Source organism: Aquarana catesbeiana, linkage group LG01 (genome assembly GCF_042186555.1).
Source record: "Aquarana catesbeiana isolate 2022-GZ linkage group LG01, ASM4218655v1, whole genome shotgun sequence".
Lineage (NCBI taxonomy): Eukaryota > Metazoa > Chordata > Amphibia > Anura > Ranidae > Aquarana > Aquarana catesbeiana.
This window is the reverse complement of record NC_133324.1, coordinates 954042179-954063761: the sequence shown is the minus strand read 5'-3', so window position 1 is coordinate 954063761 and position 21583 is coordinate 954042179. Positions and strand designations below refer to the sequence as shown.

The 21583-nt window shown below is 48.4% G+C and overlaps 1 protein-coding gene across 1 annotated transcript in view; it reads left to right on the top strand.

Moving 5' to 3' along the window:
* The first annotated feature begins 5424 nt into the window (after positions 1-5424).
* DNAI1 (dynein axonemal intermediate chain 1) overlaps positions 5425-21583 on the top strand; it is a 241688-nt gene continuing 225529 nt past the window's right edge. The window contains exons 1-6 of the mRNA XM_073611715.1: positions 5425-5555; positions 9813-9884; positions 10025-10093; positions 13867-13965; positions 17647-17727; positions 19365-19491. Coding sequence (XP_073467816.1) covers positions 9864-9884; positions 10025-10093; positions 13867-13965; positions 17647-17727; positions 19365-19491 — 397 coding nt within the window. The 5' untranslated portion in view covers positions 5425-5555; positions 9813-9863. The remainder of the gene's footprint in view (positions 5556-9812; positions 9885-10024; positions 10094-13866; positions 13966-17646; positions 17728-19364; positions 19492-21583) is intronic.

The following is a 21583-nucleotide window of genomic DNA, read 5'->3' as shown; positions in this document are numbered from 1 at the left end:
TTTTTGAAAATGAAGAAAGAAAAGAAAACATTTTTTTTTTCTTTTTTCAATTTTCAAAACTTTGTGACAAAAAGTGAGGTCTGCAAAATACTCACTATACCTCTCAGCAAATAGCTTGGGGTGTCTACTTTCCAAAATGGGGTCATTTGGGGCGGGGGGTTTGTGCTATCTGGACATTTAATGGCCTCCGAAACTGTGATAGGCAATGAGGAATGAAATCAAAAATGTACGCCCTTAGAAATCCTGAAGGTGGTGATTGGTTTTGCTGTACACGGCTAAACTCCCAAAAAGTCTCACACTGGGATGTATATATACAGTGGGGGTGGAAAGTATTCAGACCCCCTTAAATTTTTCACTCTTTAAAGGACACTAAAGCAGCCTCATACATCCCACAGATAACATTACCTGACGGCACGAAGGCCACCATCCCGAAACAAATTGCAAAGGGTTTCGAAACCTTCTACTCTGACCTATACAATCTACCCACCCCCCCCACCAGCTTAGCAGACATTGATAAATATGTATCGTCAGCCCAAATCCCAAAATTGCCGGTAGAAACTATGACACTGCTAGATGAACCAATCACACTGGAAGAGATACAAACCGCAGTAAAATCCATGAAAATAGGCAAAGCACCAGGGCCGGACGGTTACACGATCCAGTACTATAAGACTTTCCTCACGACTTTAGGCCCAAGACTTGTGACATTCTTTAACACACTAGGGGTAAAATCCGCTTTCCCGACTGAAACCCTCAAAGCTCATATCTCCTTAATCCACAAGGAGGGGAAAGACCCATGCTCATGTGGTAGCTACCGCCCCATCTCCCTTTTGAACGTCGACCTTAAAATATTTTCCAAAATCATAGCGAATAGGTTAGCAGCTCATCTCAACTCCCTGATCCATTTGGATCAAGTGGGGTTTATCCCATCCAGAGAAGCTAGGGATAATACTATCAAAGTCCTCAACCTTGTCCATACAGCAAAATCTAAGAAAATCCCCACCATCCTTGTTAGTACAGACGCGGAGAAGGCCTTCGACAGGGTGCACTGGAACTACATGTTTTCGGTCCTCCGTCATGTCGGTCTGGGAGACAGAATGCTGAAATGGATTGGCAGCATTTACTCGACCCCATCAGCACAAGTAAAGGCCAACGGTATGCTGTCCAACCCCTTTCCCATCAGAAATGGCACAAGACAGGGGTGCCCCTTGTCCCCCCTACTCTTTGCCCTCTCCCTCGAACCCTTCCTCTGTAAAATTAGGTCACATCCAGACATAGCAGGCCTTCAATTGGGCAATACGAACTGCAAAATCTCAGCGTACGCTGATGATCTTCTGTTCTCCCTAACGAACCCTAGAATCTCACTCCCCAATCTAATGCGCGAATTCAAAACATATGGAGAGATCTCGAACCTAAAAATAAACTTTTCTAAATCCGAGGCAATGGGAGTGTCGGTCCCCCATAACATCCTAATGGAGCTTCAATCAAACTTTAAATTTAAGTGGACCTCCTCAGCTCTTAAATACTTGGGCACGCTTATCCCTCCCGACGTGACAAAGACGTTTGACCTAAACTTCCCCCCATTACTGACAAAGACCCGGACTTTACTAGACAGATGGCACACAGGCTTTCACTCCTGGTTCGGGAGATGCAACCTTCTCAAAATGAGTATTCTACCAAAATTCTTATACCTGATCCAAGCCTTACCGATCCACATTCCACCCTCCTTTTTCAGGCAGACCCACACTCTCTTCACTAGATTCATTTGGGCACACAAAAGACCGCGTCTACGCCGCTCACAACTAATTCTACCCAAACATAGTGGAGGACTGGCAATGCCCGATATTCGGCTATACTATATGGCCTCGCACCTAGGACGCATCCTCGATTGGAGGAGAAATGGTGCCTCCAAGTTGTGGATACAACTGGAGCAATCACAGTCGACTGTGCCTCTGGGAGGAGCACTGTGGTGTGTCGGCGACCTTCCAAGTTCCCTAAAAACCCACCCCCTTGTAGGCACCACTCTGAGAATTAGCCACCAGGCAGTGGTGCAGGCAACTCTCACTTCCACGACTTCGCCCCTCTTTCCCATCTTGGGCAACCCCAAATTCGAGCCGGGTATGCAAGCAGCGGAATTTATGCCTCTCAGAGAAAACGGCAAAGACTGTGCAATTAATTTTCTCTGCGAAGGGAGGTGGCCAACCTTAGAGGATTTAAGTAACCCGGCAGGCCCGTACCGCCTAACTTTCTGGAAAGCCCTACAATTACACCACTTCCTCCACTCACTCCCAGAACCACACAATTTCGCTCGAGAATTAACGCCATTTGAGGTACTCTGTGCCGAGGACTCTCCATTGGCCCACATCTTATCACAAATGTACATATTACTAAACACACCAAAGAAGCAACCTCACTTGACTTGCCTAACCAGGTGGGAGGAGGATCTAAAACGCTCCTTTTCCCCCTCGCAGAGGACGCGGATCATCTCCCTCTCCCTCAAGTCCTCGCTCTGCTCTAAAATACAGGAATCCAACTTTAAACTGCTCACTAGGTGGTATATGACACCGTCTAGACTTAGAAAATGCTACCCGAATTCCTCTGGCTTGTGCTGGCGTTGCGAGGAGGGAGAGGGAACCTTGTTCCATATCTTCTGGACCTGCCCTAGGGTACAGACCTTCTGGGGCGAGGTTAGGCGAATTACACAAAAATTCACCGACTACGTAGTACCAGACGACCCCGCATTCTTCCTTTTCCACCTCTCTCCGGTCCCCATTAAGACTTATAAAAAATCACTTGTCCGACACCTCCTTAATGCAGCGAAGGGTTGCATTCCCATTTTGTGGAAGCAGTCCTACCCCCCCCTTATAAAATCTTGGCTCCGGAGAGTGGAGGAAATTAAACAGATGGAGGACCTGATACTGACAGCACAACACAAGCAAGAGTTATTTAAGCAGACATGGGACATTTGGAACATGTTCATATTTTCGGATGAGGGTCAACAACTTCTGACCTGACCCCTTCGGCGGCGACGCCCTCTGACTGGAATTAATGGATGTTACCATCCGCCGCCGTGTCCTCCCCCCCCCCCCCTCTAAACCTCTACTCCCCCCCCCCTTACTTCGTTCATTCTCCTTCTACCCCCCCTTCCACACAATTTCTCTTTTTTCTTTTCTCCCCTCCCCTTCCTTCTTAATGGAAAGTGAAAAGATTGGTGGGGTCCACCGCCAACAGGAACTCCCACTTTGAACGGAGGACTGCCATAGAATATAACCCAATGGTAACTACTACATATGTATATAACCGTTATACTTGCATACCTATTTTATACCAATCTATATACCGCTCTTCTACGAATAATAGATGTACCATGGTTTGTTCCTCAAATGTAACAATTTGTATTGGTGGGTCCCCCGCCTATGTTTGGAGTGTAATAAACTTTATATTTGAAAAAAAAAATTTTTCACTCTTTGTTATATTGCAACCATTTGATAAAATCATTTAAGTTCATTTTTTTTCCTCATTAATGTACACACAGCACCCCATATTGATAGAAAAACACAGAATTGTTGACATTTTTGCAGATTTATTAAAAAAGAAAAACTGAAATATCACATGGTCCTAAGTATTCAGACCCTTTGCTGTGACACTCATATATATAACTCAGGTGCTGTCTATTTCTTCTGATTATCCTTGAGATGGTTCTACACCTTCATTTGAGTCCAGCTGTGTTTGAATTTACTGATTGGACTTGATTAGGAAAGCCACACACCTGTCTATATAAGACCTTACAGCTCACAGTGCATGTCAGAGCAAATGAGATTCATGAGGTCAAAGGAACTGCCTGAAGAGCTCAGAGACAGAATTGTGGCAAGGCACAGATCTGGCCAAGGTTACAAAAAAATGTCTACTGCACTTAAGGTTCCTAAGAGCACAGTGGCCTCCATAATCCTTAAATGGAAGGCGTTTGGGACGACCAGAACCCTTCCTAGAGCTGGCCGTCCGGCCAAACTGAGCTATCGGGGGAGAAGAGCCTTGGTGAGAGAGGTAAAGAAGAACCCAAAGATCACTGTGGCTGAGCTCCAGAGATGCAGTCGGGAGATGGGAGAAAGTTGTAGAAAGTCAACCATCACTGCAGCCCTCCACCAGTCGGGGCTTTATGGCAGAGTGGCCAGACGGAAGCCTCTCCTCAGTGCAAGACACATGAAAGCCCGCATGGAGTTTGCTAAAAAACACCTGAAGGACTCCAAGATGGTGAGAAATAAGATTCTCTGATCTGATGAGACCAAGATAGAACTTTTTGACCTTAATTCCAAGCGATATGTGTGGAGAAAACCAGGCACTGCTCATCACCTGTCCAATACAGTCCCAACAGTGAAGCATGGTGGTGGCAGCATCATGCTGTGGGGGTGTTTTTCAGCTGCAGGGACAGGACGACTGGTTGCAATCAAGGGAAAGATGAATGCGGCCAAAAACAGGGATATCCTGGATGAAAACCTTGGAAAAAAATAAACTTAAATGGTTTTAGCAAATGGCTGCAATATAACAAAGAGTGAAAAATTTAAGGGGGGTCTGAATACTTTCTGTCCCCACTGTATACTGGGATGGGTGAATATTGGGATGGATTTACTGTAGTGTATACTGGGATGTATATATACTGGGATGTGTATAATGGGATGGATTTACTGTAGTGTATACTGGGATGTATATATACTGGGAAGGGTGTATACTGAGATGTGTATATATACTGGGAAGGGTGTATACTGGGTTGTATATATACTGGGACAGGTGTATACTGGGATGTATATATACTGGGAAGGGTGTATACTGGGATGTATATATACTGGGAAGGGTGTATACTGGGATGTATATATACAGGGATGGATTTACCGTAGTGTATACTAGGATGTGTATATATACTGGGAAGGGTCTATACTGGGATGTATATATACTGGGATGGATGTATACTGGGATGGATTTACTGTAGTGTATAATGGGATGTATATATACTGGGAAGGGTGTATACTGGGGTGCATATATACTGGGAAGGGTGTATACTAGGATGTATATATACCGGGAGGGTGTATACTGGGATGGATTTACTGTAGTGTATACTGGGATGTATATCTATTGGGATGAGGGTATACTGGGATGTATATATACTGGGATGGGTGTATACTGGGATGGATTTACCGTAGTGTATACTGGGACGTATATATACTGGGATGGGTGTATACTGGGATGTGTATATATACTAGAATGTATACGTGGGTGGATGTATACTAATGATGTATACTGGGTGGGATATAGATGATGACATACACACTATTATTATATTATGTATAGATGTCAGTAGGAGGTCACGTGCTCTCCTTGGCTCCCCGCATAGACAACACATACACACACGCTGGCTCCGCCCCCCGCTCCGCCCTGTCACCATGACAACCGCTCCCAGCCACATGAACTCTTCTGTGCGTGTGCACGTGTAAACTGTGCCCGTATCCTGGCAACCAGACATCAACTTCCGCTCAGCACGGGGGACAGCAGAGCGGGTGCAGGTACCGGGGGGATCGGGGTGATGACATGTCCCGGGGGGGGGGGGGGTGTCAGGCGGTCTGTACTGTCGGTGTGGGGGTGTCCCGGTTGGTCCTAGGGGTTCAGTCCCAGGGGACCGAGCATGGAGATGACATCCCCCCCCATAGGAGAAATAGAGGGGGGGGGGGGCTCCTCCTGGAAATATGCTCATCACCTGGCCGTGTCTATTGATTTCTATGAGCAGAATTCAGACGCTGCCCCCCAACCCCCAAGTATGGGGGTGTTATATTAGTGGGGGGGTGTTCTGCCCTGTATGGTGTGTGATATGGTGTATGGAGCGGGGCTCAGTCACATCATAGAGCGGTGTGTGTGCTGAGCCCGGCCTGCTATGAGGATCATTTATCACATTATATATGTATGGTAAGACCTGTGATGTCACTGTGCCCCCTTACCCCAGTGTCATTTGCAGACTTGTCAGTGTAGCCTTGTTCCAGTGTCATTGCTGCCTTCTCAATGCAGCCTTTCAGTTTAAAAATGGCGCCGCCGAGATACAGAGCCGGCTCTTGGCGGCTCTTGGAGGCTTTTGGCGGCTTTCGGCCACTCTCTGCGGCTTTCGAACGCTCTCATTGGCTTTCGGAAAGGGCAGGACGGGCGGGGCTGGCGGGGCCCCCTATTGGCTGAGGCCCATGGGCTTGAGCCCCGTCAAGCCCAATGGAAAGTCTGGCCCTGGTCCCAACACTGAACCTTGGGGTACACCACTGATAACCTTAGACCATTCAGAGTAGGAGTGACTGTATAGACCACTGTATACTAAGATGTATATTGGGATTGCTGTTCAGTATCTCCCAAAAGTAAGTACACCCCCCACATTTTTGTAAATATTTTCTTCTATCTTTTCATGTGACAACACTGAAGAAATGACACTTGTCTACAATGTAAAGTAGTGAGTGTACAGCTTGTATAACAGTGTAAATTTGCTGTCCCCTCAAAATAACTCAACACACAGCCATTAATGTCTAAACCGCTGGCAACAAAAGTGAGTACACCCCTAAGTGAAAATGTCCAAATTGGGCCCAAAGTGTCAATATTTTGTGTGGCCACCATTATTTTCCAGCACTGCCTTAACCCTCTTAGGCATGGAGTTCACCAGAGCTTCACAGGTTGTCACTGGAGTCCTCTTCCACTCCTCCATGACGAGATTACATTGCTGGTGGATGTTAGAGACCTTGAGCTCCTCCACCTTCCATTTGAGGATGCCCCACAGATGATCAATAGGGTTTAGGTCTGGAGACATGCTTGGCCAGTCCATCACCTTTACCCTCAGCTTCTTTAGCAAGGCAGTGGTCATCTTGGAGGTGTGTTTGGGGTCGTTATCATGTTGGAATACTGCCCTGCGGCCCAGTCTCTGAAGGGAGGGGATCATGCTCTGCTTCAGTATGTCACAGTACATGTTGGCATTCATGGTTCCCTCAATGAACTGTAGCTCCACAGTGCTGGCAGCACTCATGCAGCCCCAGACCATGACACTCCCACCACCATGCTTGACTGTAGACAAGACACACTTGTCTTTGTACTCCTCACCTGGTTGCCCCCACACACGCTTGTCACCATCTGAACCAAATAAGTTTATCTTGGTCTCATCAGACCACATGACATGGTTCCAGTAATCCATGTCCTTAGTCTGCTTGTCTTCAGCAAATTTGGACATTTTCACTTAGGGGTGTACTCACTTTTGTTGCCAGCAGTTTAGACATTAATAGCTGTGTGTTGAGTTATTTTGAGGGGACAGCAAATTTACACTGTTATACAAGCTGTACACTCACTACTTTACATTGTAGCAAAGTGTCATTTCTTCAGTGTTGTCACATGAAAAGATAGAATAAAATATTTACAGAAATGTGAGGGGTGTACTCACTTTTGTGAGATACTGTATGCTACAATGAATAATAACTAATATATAAGCACAGCGTCGCTGTGTGAAACGCGTCTACCCGTACCTACCTTATCGTCCTGTGGTGTCATTCATGTTTATGGATTTTACAATAAAGAGACTTTCTACTATTTCACTGTGCAGCCATCCATTCCTTCTTGTCCTCCCGTCACCTCAGAGGCCCTTACTGTCACATCAAAGGTCCCCCCATCACATCAGAGATCCTCCCGTCACATCAGAGGCCCTTACTGTCACAGCAGAGGTCCTCCCATCAAATCAGTGCCCCCCCCATCACATCAAAGGTCCTCCTATCACATTAGAGGTCCTGCCATCACATCAGGGATTTTTCCTTCACATCAGGGGTCCTCCTATCACATAAGCGGTCCTTTCATCACAACAGAGGTCCTGTTGTCACATCAGAGATCCCCCCCTTCACATCAGAGGTGTCCCCGTCACATCAGAGGTGTCCCCGTCACATCAGAGGTCTCCCTGTCAGATCAGAGGTCTCCCTGTCAGATCAGAGGTCTCCCCGTCAGATCAGAGGTCTCCCCGTCAGATCAGAGGTCTCCCCGTCAGATCAGAGGTCTCCCCGTCAGATCAGAGGTCTCCCCGTCAGATCAGAGGTCTCCCCGTCAGATCAGAGGTCTCCCCGTCACATCAGAGGTCTCCCCGTCACATCAGAGGTCTCCCCGTCAGATCACAGATCTCCGTCTCCCCATCACATCAGAGGTCCCCCCATCACATCCGAGGTCCCCCCATCACATCCGAGGTCCCCCCATCACATCCGAGGTCCCCCCATCACATCCGAGGTCCCCCCATCACATCAGAGGTCTCCCCGTCAGATCAGAGGTCTCCGTCTCCCCATCACATCAGAGGTCCCCCCATCACATCCGAGGTCCCCCCATCACATCCGAGGTCCCCCCATCACATCAGAGGTCTCCCCGTCAGATCAGAGGTCTCCGTCTCCCCATCACATCCGAGGTCCCCCCATCACATCCGAGGTCCCCCCATCACATCAGAGGTCTCCCCGTCAGATCAGAGGTCTCCGTCTCCCCATCACATCAGAGGTCTCCCCGTCAGATCAGAGGTCTCCCCGTCAGATCAGAGGTCTCCCCGTCAGATCAGAGGTCTCCGTCTCCCCATCACATCAGAGGTCTCCCCGTCAGATCAGAGGTCTCCGTCTCCCCATCACATCCGAGGTCCCCCCGTCACATCCGAGGTCCCCCCGTCACATCCGAGGTCTCCCCGTCAGATCAGAGGTCTCCGTCTCCCCATCACATCCGAGGTCCCCCCATCACATCCGAGGTCCCCCCATCACATCCGAGGTCCCCCCATCACATCCGAGGTCTCCCCGTCAGATCAGAGGTCTCCGTCTCCCCATCACATCAGAGGTCTCCCCGTCAGATCAGAGGTCTCCCCGTCAGATCAGAGGTCTCCGTCTCCCCATCACATCAGAGGTCTCTCCATCACATCCGAGGTCCCCCCATCACATCCGAGGTCCCCCCATCACATCTGAGGTCCCCCCATCACATCCGAGGTCCCCCCATCACATCCGAGGTCCTTCCATCACATGCGAGGTCCTTCCATCACATGCGAGGTCCTTCCATCACATGCGAGGTCCTTCCATCACATGCGAGGTCCTCCCATCACATGCGAGGTCCTCCCATCACATGCGAGGTCCTCCCATCACATGCGAGGTCCTCCCAATCACATCATACAGTCCCTCCATCTCAGATCTCCCCAATCGCAGAGTGCACCCATCACCCAGCCCCCCACCAGTCACAAAGTCTCCACTTCACATCAGAGCCCCACCTTTTTGGCTCCAGCAGCGTGGCAGAAGGTGGGAGGTCTGGAGCAATGCTGGAGGTGGCCCTTCATGCCACCTGCACTGGATCAGCGTCTTGCATTGCCATAGTGGACAGCCCGCTAACACTATAGCAACGAATGACTCAGTGCTCCCCTAAAGCGTCATTTGTTGTTATGATTCTGTCAGCCGGCCCACCTACACCATGGCGCTGATCCAGGACCCACTGGGTCCTGTGCTGGCGGCACCAGAGGAAACCCCAAACATCACCTTGCTGGCATTCAAAGTTCATTTGTCTTTTTTGAAGGACATGTAGCATTTGTCTTTCCATAATGTATGTTCCAGTTCTGATTGAAGGACATGTTTTGGGGGGTGCAGGGGAACTGGAGACTGGCATTTGAGGGTACATAACGGATATCTTGCCTGGAGCACCTTTATGGTTTCTGCTGTTCTGCACATATATTAGTGATCTTTATTGTGTACAGACAGGTTCTCTTCAGTCCCATATGGTTTAGGAATAACATTTGTTTCTCCGTTGTGATTCAGGTGCAGTGACAGTCCAGAGATCTCAGTGACACCAAACCGGGAGGTGTCACCATGCCGCACAGAGCCAAGCAGGTAATACCCCCCCCCCCCCCTTCTCTGTACACCACTCATATCCCTAGTGGACTGCACCCCGTCCTTCCATGGCACAGCAGTGTTGTGTGGTTGCAGAACATCTCTCCCCGCCCTCTATTGACATTGTTCTGTCTCTGCAGAGCATCGCACCCGTCCTAGCTCAGAAGCCAAATGTCACCAAACAGATGAAGATTATTTCCAGGCGGAGGGTAAGGACAGCACAGCTTCAACTATTGTGATATTCTGATATATATGTGAGGGGAACAGCGGACCAAAGTGTGTGATGGCACAGTCTAGACTCCAGAGGGTATAGTGCAGCACAGTGCTTATAGAAGAGCTTAGTACATAACACATAGTAGGATGTAGAGGGTATTGTGCAGCACAGTACTTATAGAAGAGCTTAGTACATAACATGCTGTAGATGGTATCGTGTAGCACAGTGCTTATAGAAGGACTTCAGAAAGCACAACCAAATGCTTAGTAAAGCCAAGCACAATGCACAATGCGTTATATATTGTACAGCACAGTGTATAGAGTATATCATGTACAGCACAGTGTATTAAGCAAAGTAGTATGTATTATATAATGTACAGAACAGTGTATAAAGCCGTGAAGTATGGAATATATAATGTACAGTGCAGCAAATAAAGCTGAACAGCAAGAAGCATATCATGTACAGAAGTGGACAGGGGTTTTTTTCAGCGGGAACGCGGGGGGAATGCAGTTCTAGCACTGAATTTATATAACGGCAAGGGGTGCTGGGGTGTGCTGGAGGGTCCATTAATGGTGACTTCTGGGGGGTTCTATTGTTACTGGAGGGTTATACTGTTGAAGGAGGGGTCTGGGGGGGGGGGTCAGTTGTTGCTGGAACGGATCTACTGTTGAGGGAGGGATCTGTTGTTGCTGGCTGCTGAAGGATCTATTAATGCTGGCTGCTGGGAAATTTATTCTTGCTGGTGAGGGGGCTATTGTTCCTTGGGTGTGTTTATTGTTGCAGGGGGATCTATTGTTGTGGGTATATATTGTTGAGGGAGGAGTCTATTGTTTCTGAGGGGGGTGTCAATTGTTGCTGGGAAGGATCTACTGTTGAGGGAGGAGTCTATTGTTTCTGGCTGCTGGGGAATCTATTAATGCTGGCTGTTGGGAGATTTATTATTGTTGCTGGGACATCTTTTGTTGCTAGAGGGGTCTATTGTTGCTTGGGGCCAATGGATGGATCTAGCATTGAGGGAGGGGTCTATTGTTTCTGGCTGCTGGAATATCTATTAATGCCGGCTGATGGGAGATCTATTATTTCTGGTGGGGCCAATTGTTCCTGGGTTGGATCTATTGTTGCTGGGGGGTCTATGGTTGCTAGAGGGATCTACTTTTGACAGAGGGGTCCACTGATGCTGACTGCTGGGAGATTTGTTGCTGGTGGGGTCTCCTGTTCCTGGGGTGGATCTATTGTTGCTAGGGGACCTATGGTTGCTGCCGGTGTTCTATCAAGAAATGCCCTTGGTTGAAAAATGCCTCCAATGGGTCTGCACATGCACAGTACGCAACATCACTCCAGCTGATATGGTGAACAGCTGGGGTGACGTCAATGGAGCGCATGCGCAGATCGTCTGAGGCTGTATCTGACGATCTGCTAAGCGCCGAGAGAGAATGAAATTGTCAGATTCTGCCTCACTGTTGCGGGGCGGGTTTTGGCATTAATGAACGGCGTGTTTTCTGTCTGTTGCATGGCGGCTTGAGTGTGTCAAAACACACACAAAACCCGCCATTCAACACACCCACAACCGGCCCCGCAGTAGTGAGGCAGAATATGACAATTCCGTTCTCCCTCAGCGTTTAGCAGATCGTCGGATACTGCCTGACGTGATGACGTCATGCCAGCTGATCAACATATCAGCTGGAGTGACGTTGCGTACTGCACATGTGCAGACCCATCGGAGGCATTTTTCGATGGAGGGCATTTCTCGATAGAACACCGGGGGATCTATAGGTGTTGGGGGGGGTTATTATTGCGGGTTGCAGGGGATCTATTTTACTGCTTTTCTTAAAGGGAGTATAGCCTCTGGAGGTTTAAACTAAGTAGGGGTTTAGAAAGGGAGTACCATCTTCCAAAATTTGCGAAAATTGGGGAAACTGGGAGATCGGTCCCCAACTGGTCACCCAAAACAGGAAAAACTGACTATATCGGTACTGGCTTAAATAGCATAAACTCAAAAGTTATGATAAGTAAATAGATAATTTTAATAATACAAAATTAAAATCACATGATTGGGTACATAAAAAGTGCATAGTAACAATCCAGATATATCATCAGCATTATAGTCCCCTAGGAGGGAGGATCACACTGAGATGAATGTTTACGGATATCATTTCTCAACATGTTTCGCAGCCTTAATACAGCTTCATCAGGAGAGTATCTGCAAATTGATAGAGTATTAAACAATACATGTCATAACATTGCAACGTGTGGGAAATTGTATTTAACGATAAAAGAAAAAAAGGAGTAGGGGAAAAAATAGAGCAATGTGGCTTACCCGCAGCTTAGGTCCGACCAGGGCAAAAAGTGCCACCAAGGTTCCCCCGCGGCGGCTAATGGGGACGTGCAAACAATGGACGTGTATCTAGGTAAAATAATAATATATAGATAGATAAGTAAACTGCACTCATAAGGAACCAATTAAGAAGGGGGAAAAAAAGGGCGAAGGAGGGGAAGGTGGCAAGAGCACGGGGGGGGGGGGAGCGGGGGAGGGAAGAGAGGAGAGGGGGGAAGGGAAAAGAAGGGGAGAGGGAAGGGGGGGGTTGGTAAAGGGGGGTGGGGAAGGGAAATAAGGGAAAAGAAAAAAGAGGAAAGAGAAAAGAAGGGGGAGTAAAGGTGCGGAAACGAAGGAAAGGGGGGGGGGGAGAGAGTTTCATACTCTATCAATCAAATTGTAGATGCTCTCCTGATGAAGCGGTATGAAGGCTGCGAAACATGTTGAGAAGTGATATCCGTAAACATTCATCTCAGTGTGATCCTCCTTCCTAGGGGACTATGATGTTGGTGATATATCTGGATTGTTACTATGCATTTTTTATGTAGATAATTATGTGATTTTATTTTGTATCAATAAAATTATCTATTTACTTATTTTAACTTTTGAGTTTATGCTGTTTAAGCCAGTACCGATATAAGTCAGTTTTTCCTGTTTTGGGGACCGGTTGGGGACCGATCTCCCAGTTTCCCCAATTTACTGCTTTTCTTGTTATCGTTAACAAATTCCATACGAATTACTGAGCACCACAAAATGATACTTGGTTCTGTTTTCTCCAAAATGGGGGGTACTGGGAGGTGGGTCAGGGATTGAAGTAGGGATCGGTGCTCAGAGGTGGGTAGGGGATGGAAGTAGGGATCGGTGCTCAGAGGTGTGTAGGGGATGGAAGTAGGGATCGGTGCTCAGAGGAGGGTAGGGGATGGAAGTAGGGATCGGTGCTCAGAGGTGTGTAGGGGATGGAAGTAGGGATCGGTGCTCAGAGGAGGGTAGGGGATGGAAGTAGGGATCGGTGCTCAGAGGTGGGTAGGGGATGGAAGTAGGGATCGGTGCTCAGAGGTGGGTAGGGGATGGAACTAGGGATCGGTGCTCAGAGGTGTGTAGGGGATGGAAGTAGGGATCGGTGCTCAGAGGAGGGTAGGGGATGGAAGTAGGGATCGGTGCTCAGAGGTGGGTAGGGGGTGGAACCAAGGAGTGTTGCTCGGAGGCGGGTAGGGGGCGGGGCCAAAAGGGTGACTCAGAAGGGGAGAGTACATGCACCTATTCTCTGAGGGGGAAAAGCTCAGGAAATACAGAATATAAAGCACTGTGAGTGCAGCCAACCTGCGTAATGTATTATTTTACATTTATATAGCTCAGACATATTCCATAGCGCTGTACCATAATGTAATGTAGACCTGGTTAGAATACAGTGTGATCCAAATTTTCCATCACTGATGATCTTCTGCTTTTGGTAGGATGATGATGACTCCACAGATATGGGGGATGGAGCTGATGAATGGATGCAGACCAAGACTCTGGTGAAACCTCCGGATCAGCTGGAACTCAGTGAGGCTGTGAGTATTGCTGTTAGCCCTGAATGTGGTCATTGCTAGTATCTCCTGGATGAGGAGGATTAGGAGGAGTATGAGAAGGATGATGATGATGATGATGAGGATGTTTGTGAATATGGGGAAGTAGAAGACCCGCACGGTTTTGTATATGAGAATATCTATAGAATGCTCCATCCTCTGCAGGGACACCCTGAACTATATTGATAGAACTGATTGTAAGTTGCAGGCCGGACATCACGTAGGGGAATGACACCATGGCTGAAAAATGGAGCTTGTCAAGCTAAGCTGTCTATCCAATACCAGACTTTCAGATCGGCCCCCACAAAGTACACACACACACACACACACACACACACTTTCTTTCATTTGTAGCTTAACTGAACAAACTGAAGCTAGAAGCTGATTGCTTATTATGCACATTGTTCCAGATCCTGTCTGTTGTAATTGTAACCTCTGTCCGCCCGCTCACAGTACATCTCCTGTGAGTGGGCAGCAGCTGCAGGCTAGGCAATGTACATGTACATCACTGCCTGATTCCAGGTTTTTGGTCCCCCCGACATGTGCAGTGATTGAACACAGCACGAGTTTGTCAGCAGATTTCAGCCAATGAAGATCAGCAAACTAGGGGATGAACAGATCTGGGGGTTACTGCTGAGTGGGGGGTGAACAGATCTGGGGGTTACTGCTGAGTGGGGGATGAACAGATCTGGGGGTTACTGCTGAGTGGGGGGATGAGCAAAGCTGGGGGGTACTACTGAGCAGGGGATCAACAGAGCTGGAGGTTATTACTGAGTGTGGGGTGAGCAGAGTTGGGGGTTACTACTGAGTGGGGGATCAGCAGAGTTGGGGGTTACTACTGAGTAGAGAATGAGCAGTGCTGGGGTTTACTACTGGCGGGGGATGAGCAGACCTGGGGTTTACTACTGAGTGGGGGATCAGCAGAGCTGGGGGTTACTTCAGAGTCCCATCTTCCCCTGTGTTGCTACAGGACACAGCAGAGACCCATGGGTCATACAATATGACCACAGAGCAGTGGTGTGTGTGTGTGGGGGGGGACACTCCCTGAATACTGAAGAGTCCTATGGAGAGTGCAGTGCTGGAACATGGGGGGGGGGATACAGTCCTCCAGAGAGGGGACTATAATGGCTCTTGAATTACACGGAAGCTCCATTCCTAATTATTTAGACCAATGACGGATCGGACACCTTGTAAAGCCGGATCTAGAAGTCTGGTATTGGGAAGACAACATATTTCCTATGACCGGCTCCATTTACAGAACTGACTGGAAGAAGATCCTTGTCTAGGCTGAGCGGCTTCTGAATTCTTCATTAATCTGTCTCGGCAATGGATATCAGGAATACATTTTTACAAGATCCTGTCTGGCAGGCAGCAATAAATCCTGGTGGAGAGAGACGGATACAATATAGTGTAATGTGTCTGAGCAGCTGAGCCTGGAAATAATGTAATAACAGCCGCAGGTTCACAGATCCAGTGAGTGGGGGGGGGGGATTCTGCAGAATATCTCATCAATTTCAATAATATAGGCCTTTTGCATGCTTTTATCTGGTCCCTGGGGCAATATTTCATCCACTGACACCAACAAGGGGGCACGATTCCTCCCAATCACACCAACAATTGGGCGTGATTCCTCCCAATCACACCAACAAGGGGGCACAATTCCTCCCAATGGCACCAATAAGGGGGCATTATTCCTCCCAATGACACTAAGAGTTGGGCCCAATGACACCAACGATTGGGCACGATTCTTCCCAATGGCACCAATAAGAAGACGCGATTCCTCACAATGACACCAACAATGGTACACCAGGCCTCCCAATGACACTAAGAATGGGGCCCAATGGCACCAACGATGGGGCATGATTCCTTCCAATGGCACCAACAATGGGGCCCAATGACACCAACGATGGGGCATGATTCCTCCCAATGACACCAACAATGGGGCCCAATGACACCAACAATGGGGCCCAATGACACCAACAATGTGGCACGATTCTTCTTACCAATGATGGGGCACAATTCCTCTCAATGACACCAACAATCTTATTGTTGACAGTAAAAGGTGACACTACATTTAATACCAGAGAGATCCCAAACCTGGGCTGCTCACAGCATGAATTTATGGCGTTCAGGAACAACCCGCCTGCACCACACAATGGAGGTGACTTGGCAATCCTATGAAAGGTAGACGCAGCACTTTGTAGAATGTGGGGTGGAGCCAGGGTGGGTTTTCCAAAACATGGTGCTGCCTAATACCCATTGCCTTTAAAAGAGAGGTGGTGGTACTACAGGTAAATATTAAAAAAAAAAAAAAATTATTACCTAAGGCCCCAATCACACTTGTAAAAGGGGCCGTGTGTGATCATCTGCGGGAACTCCAGTAGGGGTTCACTGCGCTTGGCTGTGGGAGGCATCCCCTCGGAAAGCAATGGGTGGCTGACAGCTCCTGCAGATATTTGCAGCTGCTTGCCTTTAATTGTTTATGGAGTGATTATCTGCGGGTGATTGGCTCTGGACGCAGAGCGATTGAGTGATTACACGTTATTGGGTGCGATTAGCTGCGGGAGGCAGGCAGCCCCATGGAAAGCTTTTAGTGGCTGACAGATTATTGTGGCTGCTCGCTTTTAGTTGGTGGAAAAGAACTCCTCCAGATCCTGCGCTTCTCTGTGCAGCCACGGAGAGGCTCATCTCTGCCCCCCGTCTCAGCAGTTGGCAGAAGAGAGGAGGAGAACTACTCCTCCAGATCCTGTGCTTCTTTGTGCAGCCACAGAGAGGCTCCTCTCTGCCCCCCTCCCCCATTTCAGCAGTTGGCAGAAGAGATCCTGTGCTTCTCTGTGCAGCCATGGAGAATCAAATCTTTACCTCCCATCTCAGCAGTTGGCAGAAAAGAGAAGGAGAACTCCTCCTACAGATTCTGTGCATCTCTGTACAGCCACAGAGAGGTCCACCCCCCCACCCCCCCCCATCTCAGCAGTTGGCAGAAGAGAGGAGAACTCCTCCTACAGATCCCGTGCCTCTCTGTACAGCAGCAGCACCCCCTCGCCTCTGCCTCCCCTGTTCTCAGCATTCAGCTGCCTCCAGCTCTGCTTTGGTCCTCCTCCAGACCCTGCACTCTTTGCTTCCAGCTCCACCCTAGCTTCTTCCCAGAAGCAACACAAGAAAGGGGGGGGGTGTACACTGTGATGTAAGGGAGGGTGGGGGGCTCTTGACATCTGATAAAAGGGGAATTGGGGTGCTCTGGGTGTTTTAGTCCTACAGATACAACTGACCCTTTGAGGAAACCACAATGCCGATGCTGCCTGTGATGAAATTGAGTTTTCCACCCCTGCCCTAGACTAATCATGGAGCCAGAAGAGTGACAGAGACTATGGACCTGGCCGGCTAGGGCACCTACTGGGTAAAGAAGCTTAGGAGCCCATCAGGGGGCCCCCTAGGGGGTGACCACTCCATTAGCATATTGTGTTTATCCATGATAAGACTGAATCCAGTGTGGGGATGTTCTATTGTTTGTATATTGGGACATTAAATACTAAGCAGGTAAGTGGGTGGTTCTACATTGCAGTCAGAACCTTCACCAACCTCCGCCAACCCATCTTCTTCCCATAGATAGAGGAGCCGCTGTCTCAGCAATGTTATCATTACTAATTTATTTCATTTGGTTTAAAGGAACTTAAAGAGGAATTCACTCGTATCCTGACTGCAAACAACCCTCATGCACCCCAGAACATTGTGAGGTACAGTTTCAAGGTGAGTACCCAGGAGCACCTACCTCACAGGTACCCGTGTCCATTATGTATGTTCATGCTATAACTCCGCCATTAGTCTGACACCATTCTATAACACACTGGACCTGGGTGAGGACCAGGCAGAACCTGCCTTAAAGCTCTACAGAACAATCGGATGAAACCAGCCAAATACAATCCAAGTGAATCAAAACAAAAGATCCACAAAGTCCTACCTGCCAGAGGGACCCTCGCTCTCTGTGTGGAGGCAGTGGTCCCTCTGCAGAGGTCCGATACGCTCCTACTAAGTCAGAATTGGAACTCTCCATTCAGCATGGAGCATGAGCTTTGCTGATTGCAGAGCTAAAGGTCTGACTCACCGAGAAGAGGTCTTGTTTGCTTCTGGAACAGACATAAGTAAAATCAAGATTCCATGTACCCAATCCCCAACAACTGCTATAGCGTGTTTCGCAGTCTCTGATCATCTCCTGTAGTATGTCTGCAGTCTCTGACCATCTCCTGTAGTATGTCTGCAGTCTCTGATCATCTCCTGTACTATGTCTGCAGTCTCTGACCATCTCCTGTACCATGTCTGCAATCTCTGGCCATCTTCTGTATCATGTCTGCAATCTCTGACCATCTCCTGTACCATGTCTGCAATCTCTGACCATCTCCTGTACCATGTCTGCAATCTCTGGCCATCTTCTGTATCATGTTTGCAGTCTCTGACCATCTCCTGTAGTATGTCTGCAGTCTCTGACCATCTCCTGTAGTATGTCTGCAGTCTCTGACCATCTCCTGTAGTATGTCTGCAGTCTCTGACCATCTCCTGTAATATGTCTGCAGTCTCTGACCATCTCCTGTACTATGTCTGCAGTCTCTGACCATCTCCTGTACTATGTCTGCAGTCTCTGACCATCTCCTGTAATATGTCTGCAGTCTCTGACCATCTCCTGTACTATGTCTGCAGTCTCTGACCATCTCCTGTACTATGTCTGCAGTCTCTGATCATCTCCTGTACAATGTCTGCAGTCTCTGACCATCTCCTGTACCATGTCTGCAATCTCTGGCCATCTTCTGTATCATGTCTGCAGTCTCTGACCATCTCCTGTAGTATGACTGCAGTCTCTGACCATCTCCTGTAGTATGTCTGCAGTCTCTGACCATCTCCTGTACTATGTCTGCAGTCTCTGACCATCTCCTGTACTATGTCTGCAGTCTCTGATCATCTCCTGTACAATGTCTGCAGTCTCTGACCATCTCCTGTACCATGTCTGCAATCTCTGGCCATCTTCTGTATCATGTCTGCAGTCTCTGACCATCTCCTGTAGTATGTCTGCAGTCTCTGACCATCTCCTGTATCATGTCTGCAGTCTCTGACCATCTCCTGTATCATGTCTGCAGTCTCTGACCATCTCCTGTATCATGTCTGCAGTCTCTGACCATCTCTTGTAACATGTCTGCAGTTTTCCTCACTGAATATTATGTGGGGTCTTTGGTGATGTCAGGGGCAGCACTTAAGGCCTCCTATATAAAATAAATGTGACCCCCACTCTCTGGGTGGATGTATGGGGGTAATGGAGTAATACATCATGATGGATTCTGTGTCCCTCCATGTGTGTTCCCTGAGCCACCATAACAGGCGATGTTGTCTGTGTACAGGAGCGGGTCTACAAACCCATCAGCATCGTGGACCAGCTGGCCGTACACTTCTCCCTGGATGGAAACATGTTACACAAAGACTCGGATGAAGCGCGGCGACAGAGGGCCAAGTTGGGAGTCATTGAAGGTGAGAGGTGACTTGCGGGTTTGGCCAGTAATAAAATAGTTTTGGGCTACTTTCAGGATCCATGCTTGGCAGCTCTGGTTTGACATAGGAAGGTTTAACAGGAAAATAATGTGATGTATTTTGTGACGTGAATGCTTTCTCCTGCCTGTAAGTCAAGGTGAAGCTCTTTCTTAGTCCACTGAACTCCAGGCAAACGTTTAACGTTTAACCATTTCCCAACCAGGTTATGACAGAATGACAGCTACAGTGAGGTCACACATTCCTGGGAGGGCGTCATAGAGTGGCACACTCTGTGACTGCCCTGTCCTTTTGAACTCAGCTGATCACAGATCGGGGTAAAGAGCTAATCACAGCGGCTCTTTACCACATGATCAGCTTTGTCCAATGACAGCTGACCATGATGTAAACACATGCCAGTTATTGCAGTGCCCACCAGTGCTGCCAATCAGTGCACTTCAGTGCCACCTATCAGTGCAGCCTCATCAGTGCCTCTTCATCAGTGCCCATCGGTGCAGCCTATTAGTGCCCATTAGTGCAGCCTCACTGGTGCCACTGTTTCGTCACATTCGGCTACCCATCAGAATTTGCTACCCGCTGGAGTGCGCATGCGCGACGCCGCCATATGCGTTCCAACACTGTTGTAAGACACGCTTCGGGCACGGCCTCGCTTCGCTCGGCATAATTATAATCTAACTCTATGTCCACTTGGATGGTGGGGCTTGAACCTGGACTCAGGGATGTGGCCACAAAAATCTGCGCAAGCGCAGATCGCCACAATGTTGGAAAGCATATGGTGCAGTCCAGCGGGTAGCCAAATGTGATAGGTCGCCGTATGTGACGAAACGCCACCTCATCAGTGCAGCCTATTAGTGCCCATTAGTGCAGCCTCATCAGTACCACCTCATCAGTGCCTTCTCATCTGTGCCCATCAGTGCAGCCTCATGAGTGCCACCTCATCAGTGCAGCCTATTAGTGCCCATTAGTGCAGCCTCACCAGTGCCACCTCTTCAGTTCCCATCAGTGCCTCCTCATCAGTGCCCATCAGTGCAGCCTCATCTGTGCCTCCTCATCAGTGCCTCCTCATCAGTGCCTCCTCATCAGTGCCTCCTCATCAGTGCCTCCTCATCTGTGCCTCCTCATCTGTGCCTCCTCATCTGTGCCTCCTCATCTGTGCCTCCTCATCTGTGCCTCCTCATCTGTGCCTCCTCATCTGTGCCTCCTCATCAGTGCCTCCTCATCTGTGCCCATCTGTGCCTCCTCATCTGTGCCTCCTCATCTGTGCCCATCTGTGCCTCCTCATCTGTGCCTCCTCATCTGTGCCCATCTGTGCCTCCTCATCTGTGCCTCCTCATCTGTGCCCATCAGTGCCTCCTCATCTGTGCCCATCAGTGCCTCCTCATCAGTGCCTCCTCATCTGTGCCTCCTCATCAGTGCCCATCAGTGCAGCCTCATCAGTGCCTCCTCATCAGTGCCCATCAGTGCAGCCTCATCAGTGCCTCCTCATCTGTGCCCATCAGTGCAGCCTATTAGCGCCCATTACTGAAGGAGAAAAATTACCTGTTTGCTAAATGTTATAACAAACTATGAAAAAACTTTTGCTTTTTTTCTAAATTTTTGGTCTTTTTTCATTCATTTAGCAAAAAAATTAAATAAAAACCCAGCAGTGATTAAATACCACCAAAAGAAAACTCTATTTGTGTGAAAAAAAATAAAACTTTCATATGGGTACAGTGTTGTATGACCACGCAATTGTCATTCAAAGTGTGACAGCGCTGAAAGCTGAATATTAGCCTGGGCAGGAAGGGGCTGAAAGTGCCCGGTAGGCAAGTGGGCAAGTCACAGATGAAATGCATATAAGAGCTGGTTCATCTGAGAAAGAATATTTATTTATGTCCATCCAGTCATGAGATTTAAACAGCTCTGCCACACAGCACAGCCCAGTCTAGCACTGTAAAATACTTGATTTTTCTCTGCTGCCATTCCCTAACATTTACAGGTCTTGAGGGAAAGTTTTTATACCCAGCTCCTACAAGCTGTTTCTGCCCTAAAAGGTGTTCCCATACAAAAATCGCTCAGACACCTCTGATGTAGG